Below are 9,902 nucleotides of genomic sequence, written 5' to 3' on the forward strand. Positions count from 1 at the left end.
GCGGGCGGAGGGTGGCCGCCGCCTTAAAAGGGCCGAGCCCCGCCCCGTCGTTCTTAAAGGCGCCGCGGCCCTCCCCGCGCCTCCCAGCACCCCCAAAAGCCCCGGGGCGCTGGTGGGGGCCGGGGGCCTGGCGGGGCTGCTGGGGTGGGGTTGGAGGGTCCTCAGCCTTAACGAACCCCCCCACCCCGGGGACACTGGACTGGGGACCCAACGTGGATGCTCTGCACTGGGGACACCATGGGGACATCGTGCTGGGGACACTGCTGAGACCATGGGGACACCAGGGTGGAGATGTTGGGGACACTGGGGACCCTGTGATGGGGACATTGAGGACCTCGTGATGGGGATCCATGGGGACCCTGAGCCGGGAACACCGGGGACCCCATGCTGGGGACTCTGTCCTAGAACCATGGGGACCTTTCTGGGGACACCGGGGACCCATCACGGCTGCTCCGCGCTGGGACCATGGTGACCCTGTGCTGGGGACACTGGGGTCCCTGTGATGGGGTCCATGGTGACCACGGACCTACCGGGGGGGGGGGGGTGTCCCCGCGGGTGACGTCAGCGGCGGCGTTGCCGGGTGACGGCGGCGCCCGGGGCGCGCGGCGGGGCCTGACGTCACGGCGCGATGGCCGCCCGCCCGCCCGGCAGCATGGAGGCGGCGGCAGGCCCGGCCCGGCGCCGCTGAGATGGTGAGGGGGGGACGGAGGGGACACCGCCGGGCGGGGACGGGGCGGGGGCGGACGACACACGGGGGACACGGCCCGGAGGGGGAACCGGCCCCGGCGGCGGCGGGACTGGCGGGGGGGGGGGGGCGGGGGGGGGGCGGCGGCGGCGCCGGGCCTGCTCGGGCGGGGGCGGTGGGCCCCGCTGCCCCCCCGTGTCGCCCCCCGTGTCCCCCCGACAGCGATCGGCCGCCCCCTCCCCCCCCCCCAGCGCGGCCCCCACCCGCTGTCCCCATCCCGCTGCCCCCCAAAATGCCGCCCCCCCATCTCGTTCTCCTCAACCCGCTCCCCCCAAACCTTCTCTCCTACCCCGCTGCCCCCCCTTCCGCTGCCCCCCACCATCCTACTCCCCCCACCCCCCCCAAGCTGCTGTCCCCCCATCCTACTCCCCCCAACCTGCTGCTCCCCAACACCCCCAGCCTGCTACCCCCCACTCTGCTGCTCCCCCAAATTGCTCCCCCCAAGCTGCTGTCTCCCATCCTACACCCCCAACCCCCCCCAACCTGCTGCCCCCCATCCTGCTGCCCCCCAAACCCCCCCAACCCGCTGCCCCCCACTCTGCTGCCCCCCCAAATTGCTCACCCCAACCCGCTGCCTCCCAACCTTCTCCCCCATACCACTGCTCCTCAAACTGCTCCCCCCAAAATCCTTCCCCTTCCTTCCAACCTGCTCCCCCCCCAGCCTGCTCCCCCCAAATTCATTCCCCTCCTAATCTGCTCCCCCCCCATCATAACCTGTTTCCCCTAACACACTGCCCCCCCTAATCTGCTGCCCCCCAACCCTCTGTCCCCCAGGACCTCAAGGGACAGTACTGGACGGACGATGACTCCGACGGGGACAATGAGTCTGAGGAGTTCCTCTATGGCGTCCAGGTAAGCACTGTGGGTGCCGGGTCCCGTGGGTGCCACAGGGGGGCTCAGGGACCCCCGACCTGCGCCCAGTCCTCACTGCGGGGCTGCAGGGGATGGGGGGAACTCCAGCTCTGACGGTGCCGCGGTGCGCTGTGCCACAGGGGACCTGTGCCGCCGACCTCTACCGTCACCCGCAGCTGGACGCCGACATCGAGGCCGTGAAGGAGATCTACAGCGAGAATGCCGTGGCCGTCAGGTGGGTGCGCTTGCCGGCCCCCACGGGTCACCCGGACATGGCATTGACGGAGCGCCCAGCTGTGGCATCCCTGCGCGCTCATCTGTGCCATCTTCCGGCACCCAGCTGTGCCGTACCCACGGCACCCAGCTGTGGCACCACTGTGCCATGGCATTCCTGGGCTGTGCCGTCCCCGGGGCACCTGGCTGTGGCATCACCGGACATCCAGCTGTGCCATCCCCAGGGCACCCAGCCACAATCCAGGCGCTCTCCCCATGCCATCCCAGTCTCTGGGGTGCACTCACCTGACACCCAGGGAGCCACGCGTGCCCATCACCACCCCACGAGCCTGCCCACCCCGGCACGGTGGGCACTGGATGGCGGTTCCGTCACTGTGCCAGCCTCACCCTGTCCCCCTACGGCACCACATGTCTTTGCAGGGAGTACGGGACCATCGACGACGTGGACATCGACCTCCACGTGAACATCAGCTTTCTCGATGTGAGTCCTCGGGGTGCCCCCGTCAGCGTTGGCATGGGGAGGGTGGGGACATGTACCCAGGGGGTCCCCAAATTGAACTCCCCAGCTGGGGGTCCCGGCGGCTGTGCCAAATCGCGGTTCTCCCTCGGCAGGAGGAGGTGGCAACGGCGTGGAAGGTGCTGCGGACGGAGCCCATTGTCCTCCGCCTGCGCTTCTCCCTCTCCCAGTACCTCGATGGCCCCGGTAAGTGGGGACGGGCAGGACACGGTGTCCCCACGTGCCCTCAGAACGAGGATGGCGGTGGCACTGATGACTTGTCCTCTCTCTCTCTGCAGAACCGTCCATCGAGGTTTTCCAGCCATCCAACAAGGAGGGCTTCGGGCTGGGTCTGCAGCTGAAAAAGTAAGAGCCGAAACACAACAGGTCACCCACAGATGGTGGGTGAGGTGGGCTGCGGGGTCACCGTTTTGCCTCAAAAGTGGCCAGGTGCCACATGTCCCCATGCCACCATCTTTTACCTGCCACACAGCCTGGTGATGGTCTCACCACCAGTTTTGGGTGGGGAAGTGAAGGAGCTGGGTGGCGTGGACCACCCAAACACAAGGCTCGGGGGGGCACCAAAGCACCCATGGGTGCTGGCACCCCGCTCAGGCACCCGTGCCACCTCTCTGCCAGGATCCTGGGCATGTTCACGTCCCAGCAATGGAAACATCTCAGCAACGATTTCCTGAAGACCCAGCAGGAGAAGCGGCACAGTTGGTTCAAGACGAGCGGCACCATCAAGAAGTTTCGTGCTGGCCTCAGCATCTTCTCCCCCATCCCCAAGTAAGACCCTGACGGTGTCCCCAAGGGACCAACCCACTGTCCCCTGGGTGGCTGGGGACCTGGCACCGTGCCTCAGTTTTCCCACTCGTCCCTCGGATGCTGCTGCTCCCTACCAGAGCCCGCAAAGTTGAAGGTTGTTCCCAAAAACCAGCCGAAGAGTGAATTCGGCGCCGGGTGTCGGAGGAGTAGGGGACGGTGACAAACCGGGGGAGCTCAGTGAGACTCTGTGCCTGCAGGTCTCCCAGCTTCCCCGTCATCCAAGATTCGGTGCTGAAGGGCAAACTGGGCATCCCTGAAGCTCGCGTCAACCGCCTGATGAACCGCTCCGTCTCCTGTACGGTGAAGAACCCTAAAGTGGAGGTTTTCGGCTATCCCCCCCCCAGCACCCAGGCAGGTGTCGCCCCCTTCAACATCCTGGTGGGTGCCTCCCCGCCTCGGGGTTTGCTTTCCTCTCCTTTCCCTTCCCGAATTCCTGGGGAGGGGCTGCTGCGGGGTCAGATGGCTTGTCATGGGGTGGTGGGACCTCCTTGGGGTGGCAGGGAGCCCCTGTTGGGCTTTGTCCCCTGTGGGGCTCTGTCCCCTATGCCTTGTCACCAGCACCCAAGGGCAAGCTGGGACACCGGCTGTGGGGTCCTGCGGTGTTTTACCACCCGCTTGGTGCCACGTCCCTGATGTGGCTGCGTCCCCAGGAGGGTGTTGGCATGTCAGGGGGTCCCCGCTGTGGCAGAGAGGGTGTTGGGGACTACTGGCGCTGCACGGAGGTGGGGGTGCGTGGGGAAAAGGGGATAACGCAGCTGGCTCCGCTCCGGCTCCGTCGCAGGTCGGCGGCCACTGCAAGAACGTCCCTACGCTGGAGTATGGCTTCCTCGTCCAGGTGAGTGTCCTGCATCCTGCTCATCCTCGTCCCGCTTCCCAGAGCATCCTCCCCACTGCCCCGCATCCCTCTCAGCAGCATCCTGCTGCCCAGAGCATCTTCCCTGCGGCTCCGCATCCCACTTATCCCCGTCCCGCTGCCCGGAGCATCCTCCTGAGCGCCATGGCCACCGCGGGGGTTGAGTCCTACCATCCTCTTCCCTCAGATCATGAAGTACGCGGAGCAGCGGATCCCAACGCTCAATGAGTACTGTGTGGTGTGTGATGAGCAGCACGTCTTCCAGAACGGCTCCATGCTCAAGGTGCGGGGACAAGGTGCAGGCAGGCACGGACTGTCACCCTGCGTCACCATCCCTGACCCTCCTCACGGCTCCTGTCCCCTCCACAGCCAGCAGTGTGCACCCGGGAGCTCTGTGTCTTCTCCTTCTACACCCTGGGTGTCATGTCCGGCGCAGCAGAGGAGGTGGCCACGGGTGCTGAGGTAGGTGTGTGCACGGTGGGTCACCATGTCGTCACCTCGGGGTGCTGTCCCTTCACCCCACGCTCTGTCCCTCACAAGGTGGTGGACCTGCTGGTGGCCATGTGCCGCGCCGCCCTGGAGTCCCCCCGCAAGAGCATCATCTTCGAGCCTTACCCTTCCGTGGTAGACCCCAATGACCCCAAAACGCTTGCCTTCAACCCCAAGGTAAGCGCTGGGGGGGCAACGCTCCCCCATTCCGGGGTTCGATGTGGCTGGGGGAGCTCTGAGGACCTCTCCATGGTCACCCCTTTCCTTCCCCCCATGCAGAAGAAGAACTACGAGCGACTGCAGAAGGCCCTGGACAGTGTGATGTCCATCCGGGAGATGACCCAGGTACACCGGCGTGGCCCCACGTCACCCATGGCCCCATGTGAGGCCTCCCCTGGTGTGGGATCCTTCGCCAGGGTTGGCATTTTGGTGCCGATCTCCATCCTCCCGTGGTTGGGTGGGCACTGGAGGACCCACCCGTACCCCCTCTCGCCTCTGCCAGGGGTCCTACCTAGAGATCAAGAAGCAGATGGACAAGCTGGACCCCCTGGCCCATCCCCTCCTGCAATGGTAAGGCTGAGGGTGCTGCGGCCCTGTCCTGCTGCCCCCCGTCTGTCCCCACTGCCCCCTGTCCCTCCCCACTGTGCCCCGTCCCCCAGGACATGGGATGGGGTGGGGAGCAGCCAGGCATCCCCGGCACGGGCTCCTTGTTGCCTCATGGCCCCTTTCTCCTGGGGGAGGTCGTGACCATCCACTGGCCTCAGGGCGGGTTCTGGCACAGCTACTGGCTCGGCCCCATTCCCAGGGGAGCGTGGGACCACCCTGTCTGACCTTCCTCCTCCTCGTCTTCCTCTTCCCAAGGATAATCTCCAGCAACAGATCCCACATCGTCAAGCTGCCCCTCAGCAGGGTAAGGGGTTCGGCTGGGCTGCAGGTGGGGTGTGGGATGGAGGGTATGGAATGTGGGATGTGGGATGGAGGGCATGGGATGCAGGACATAGAGTATGGGATGCGGGATGTAGGATATGGGAGGTGGGATGAGGGGCATGGGATATGGAAGGTGGGATGTAGGATATGCGATGCGGGCTGTGGGATGGAGGAAGTGGGATGCAGGATGAGGGATGCAAGGATATAGGGTGGGCGATACAAGGCTCTGGGATGTAGGATGCAGCCTCTGGGATGGAGTCTGCAGCTGGTGAGACATTCGAGACAGGATATGGGATATGGGATGGAGGATATTTGAGGTGGGGTGGGGGACAAGAGATGGGGGATGCCACGGGCCCTACTGGCAAGCTTGGGACGGCCAAAGCAGGGCTGGGCCGGGCACGGGGCCAGGCTGCCGTGCATGATCTGTGTCTGTCTGTCTGTCTGTCTTCTCTCCCCGCCGTCGCCGCCTTTGCTCTTCCCTTTCCCCTGGTAGCAGCTGAAGTTCATGCACACCTCCCACCAGTTCCTCCTGCTCAGCAGCCCCCCCGCCAAGGAAGCCCGGTTCCGCACCGCCAAGAAACTCTATGGCAGCACCTTCGCTTTCCAGTGAGTTGCCGGGGAGGCGCGGTGGGAGCCCCCCCCAAAGCGGGCGCCATGGGGCAGGATGCCATGAGGCTGACGTGGGACTGGCTTTTTCCAGCGGCTCTCACATTGAGAACTGGCACTCCATCCTGCGCAACGGGCTGGTCAACGCTTCCTACACCAAACTGCAGGTAACGCTCCCCTGCGCCCGCTCCGGGGCAGGCAGGCAGGGAGGGATGCAGGCAGCTGGAGACGTGCTGCCTGCAGAGGCCGGGCTGCCTCCGCCACCGTGCCCAAGCTGTCGGGGTGACCCCGTGTCGCTCACCCTGGTGTTTTCCTGCAAGCTGCATGGAGCAGCCTATGGCAAGGGCATCTATCTGAGCCCCATCTCCAGTATTTCCTTTGGATACTCAGGTAAGAGGCTGCCTGCGCTGCCCGGTCCTGCCTGCGCTCCCATCCCCACTCCCTGCATGGGCCCGGGGATGCTCGGCATTGTGCCGGCGCTGGAGGAGCCACGTGGGAGCGGGCAGCATCCCGCATCCTTCCCCACCTGCACCAGCTTCATCCCCGCTAGGTCAGGGCTTTCTGATGTGCCGGGGAATTAAAACCCCAACATTTTCTAAGATCCAAAAGCTTCTGCGACCACTTTTTGGGGGGTTCCCAGGGTTTGGCCGCAGGGCAGGAGCACCCAAAGTGGCCGTCCCTGTCTGTGGCATGCGTCCCCATGTCAGCCCGGGGGAGGTGGCTGGGAGTGACGCCTCTCTTCTCTGCAGGGATGGGGAAAGGGCAGCACCGGATGCCTTCGAAGGATGAGCTGGTGCAGAGGTACAACCGGATGAACACCATCCCCCAGGTGATGGGCCGGGGGACACTGCGGGGGGACAGGGATGGGGACACGGCACTCATGGGTGCAGGAGACAGGGCAAGCCGAGCCCGTCCGGGGATGTAACACCAGTTGCTCTCCCCGCAGACCCGCTCCATCCAGTCCCGCTTCCTCCAGAGCCGCAACCTGAACTGCATCGCGCTTTGCGAAGGTGCGGGGACGCGTTGAGGGTGGGGGGGACGGAGAGGGGTGGCGGGGCAGCACCCATGTCCCTGGCTCACCGGGTGGGTGGAGGAGGGAGGGAGGAAGGAAGGGAGGGTCCCCACCACAGGCTGCACCCAGCGGGGACCTCCGTCCCCTGTCTGACAGCCCCTTCCCCTGGCAGTCATCACCTCCAAGGACCTCCAGAAACATGGCAACATCTGGGTCTGCCCCGTCTCGGACCACGTCTGCACCCGCTTCTTCTTTGTGTGAGTCCCAGGCTGCACCCACCTTGCCGGCACCCATGGGACACCCCCGGGACACCCCCTTACTCCCACTTCTTCCCTCTCAGGTACGAAGACGGCCAAGTGGGAGATGCCAATATCAATACTCAGGACCCCAAAATCCAGAAGGAGATCATGCGCGTGATCGGGACTCAGGTGTACACAAACTGAGCGGCGGCGGGGACCCCCCGGGTGCCGAGCAAAGACCCCGGGCGAGGCCAGGGAAGGACGAGTGGGTTTTGAGCCTCCCAGGCAGGGCAGAGATGGGGGCCGACGCTGGTGGCTCCACCCTGTACATAGGCGTCAAGCATCCAGCGAGCACCAGGCGGGTTTAGCGGTCCCTTGTTCCCTCCCCGTCCTGTCCCCCAGTGTCCCCGACCCCGTGGCAGCATGGAGAAGGAGCTGTGGGGGCCGGCATGGCCAGTGGCCACCCCTCCTGGCATTGGCAGCGACGGTGTTTTTATCGGCGGCGAGAAACCGAAGCAAAAAAAAACAAAAAAAAACAAAAAAACAAACAAACAAAAAGAAACAACAAAACAGACCCAAAAAACACTGAAAAAAGAAAAAAAAAAAAAAGAGAAAAGGGATCTGTGTCTGTGTAGTTAAACAGCCGGGGAGGTGTGGGGGGAATGGGGTGGGGTGGGGTGGGATGGGGTGGTGAGGAAGGGACAGGATGGTGGGGAAGGGATGGTGCCATGGGAAAAGGGTGGTGGGGAATCGGTGGGACTTTGGGAAAGGGCTGGGGCTGCACGGAGGGGATCACGCCACCGTCGCACCATGGCAAAGGGATCGTGCTATGGAGCATGGACGGCAGCACAGAGAAGGGGTTGTGCCTCAGGAATGGGACCACATGGGGAGGACATGGGATCACACCGAGACTCCTGTGCAAACTGAGAAGGAGACCCCTGAGGGACTGCGCTTTATTTCAGCCCGAGCCGATCCCCATCACTACATAGATACAGAGTTGGTGCCCGGCACGGTTGCATCCCGCTATGCCCAATCCCAAATGAAAACCCACAGGAGCAGCCATGGAGGCTGCTGGTGCTCAGCATGGGGACCCCCGGGAGGTGGCAGGGGACTGGCTGGGCACTGAGGCTCACCGCGGTCTCGGGGCTCTCCGGGTCGGTCACGGCAGCACGAGGCCACAGCACCTAAAATATCAGCCCTTGAGAGACAGGAACTCCTGCGGCATCAGCCCGAAGGCGCCTGGGGCCACCGGTCAGTCCCGTAGGGACACAGGCGTCCCTTGCCAGGGATTCAAGGGTCCCAGGGATTGAAAATAACCAAAATAAGCACCCCAAAACCAGGCCTTTGCTGCCCTGCTGGAGGTGCAGGCGTTGTTTTCAAGCAGGATTTATAAAGTTAAGAATCGACTTAAAAAAATATCCCCATTTAGGTACAGTCAGCAGCTGAGACCCGACGGGCTCGTCACACCGGTGGACGCACTCTAGGCATCACCTCCACGGTGTCCCCTTCCCTCAGAGGTGACGGAGGGACCCTGACATCTGTCCACCACCACTCATCCTGCTTGGCGTCCCCAAAAGCCACCCAAACCCTGGCAAGGGGGGACATCAGGCAGGTGGCAGTGCCCACACCACCCACCCATTTTTTTTTTTTTTTGCCTTAATTTGTGGGGTTTGGGTTGTTTTTTTTTTCACTGCCCCTTAAATAGAAAAATCAATCAAGCCGCTTTCCCACAATCACCGCAGTTGCTCCTCTGGGGCTGCAGCCATCAAGGGACATCCCACGGGACACAACAACGTCCTCCAGAAGCTCTCCCATCGCTCGGAAAGAATGGTGACAGCGAAGGGTCCCCTCTGCAACCGGGGTCAATTCCTCTGCAAAATGGTAATTCCTGGAAAAAAAAAGCAAATAAAAAGAGAGGCCCACGCTCCTCTCCTGGCTTCACCAAATTCCTGGTGGACGCTTTGTCCCAGCTGGGGTCGAGCTGGTCAGAAAGGGGTCCCCATCATCAACTTCTTGGGGGAATTTGGGTGGTGGGAGGCGGCAGCGATTGCTCCAAAGAACCAACCAAGGTGACGATTTTGACAAAATAAGTTTATTTCGCTTCGCTTCATTTCTGCCGAAACCTCACATTTTTCTTTTTGTTTTGTTTTTTTTTCTTTTTTTTTTTTTTTTGGCTGGAAAAAAAAAACAAACAAAAAACCCAAACCAAAAATCCCACTGAAAACACAAAGAACCGCATCGCTTCGCCCTCTCCCGGAGGCGACCAAGAGGCTCTTTTGACCACCTTGACTCCCCCCTCCGCCGCTGGCTCCCGCCTGGGCTGGAGGAGCCACCACAGCCCCCCCGAAAAAGCACACCCCCACCCCACCCCCCGCATCCCCCTATCCCCAGCCGCAAATCGGCACCCCAAAACCGAGCCCTTGAGCCCCGCGAATCGGTTCCCCCCCCCGAAACCGAGTCCTCTAGGAACCGCTCGCAGCTCTTTAACGCTCGAGGTTTTTCTCAACCTTCTTAATGTCTGGGTTTGTTTTCACCTTCTTTCCCGTTTTTTGATTATTTTTGTGTGTGTGTGTTTTGTTTTTTGTTTTTGTTTTTTTTTTTTTTTTTAAATTAATTTATTT

The 9,902-nt window shown here is 62.6% G+C and overlaps 1 protein-coding gene across 1 annotated transcript; it reads left to right on the forward strand.

The window, feature by feature from the left end:
• The first annotated feature begins 636 nt into the window (after positions 1–636).
• Positions 637–7,632, forward strand: PARP6 (poly(ADP-ribose) polymerase family member 6). Its single transcript, XM_082488880.1, has 22 exons — positions 637–692; positions 1,520–1,597; positions 1,738–1,832; positions 2,252–2,312; positions 2,444–2,534; positions 2,627–2,693; positions 2,967–3,116; positions 3,353–3,533; positions 3,937–3,990; positions 4,196–4,291; positions 4,378–4,470; positions 4,549–4,674; positions 4,777–4,842; positions 5,000–5,067; positions 5,359–5,407; positions 5,918–6,030; positions 6,125–6,197; positions 6,351–6,420; positions 6,780–6,859; positions 6,977–7,040; positions 7,215–7,299; positions 7,383–7,632. Exons 1-22 carry the CDS (start codon positions 690–692, stop codon positions 7,483–7,485), a joined length of 1,866 nt encoding a protein of 621 aa, XP_082345006.1. The 5' UTR covers positions 637–689; the 3' UTR covers positions 7,486–7,632.
• Positions 7,633–9,902: the final 2,270 nt, after the last annotated feature.

This window comes from Vanellus vanellus, assembly GCF_965231255.1.
Source record: "Vanellus vanellus genome assembly, chromosome: 11".
NCBI lineage: Eukaryota > Metazoa > Chordata > Aves > Charadriiformes > Charadriidae > Vanellus > Vanellus vanellus.

What these genes read in the sequence shown, in the direction of transcription:
- PARP6 (XM_082488880.1), top strand. An exon ending in GCCCATCCCCTCCTGCAATG is followed by an intron (nt 5,068 to 5,358) that starts GTAAGGCTGAGG and finishes CCTCTTCCCAAG; the next exon opens with GATAATCTCCAGCAACAGAT. An exon ending in TGCACCCGCTTCTTCTTTGT is followed by an intron (nt 7,300 to 7,382) that starts GTGAGTCCCAGG and finishes CTTCCCTCTCAG; the next exon opens with GTACGAAGACGGCCAAGTGG.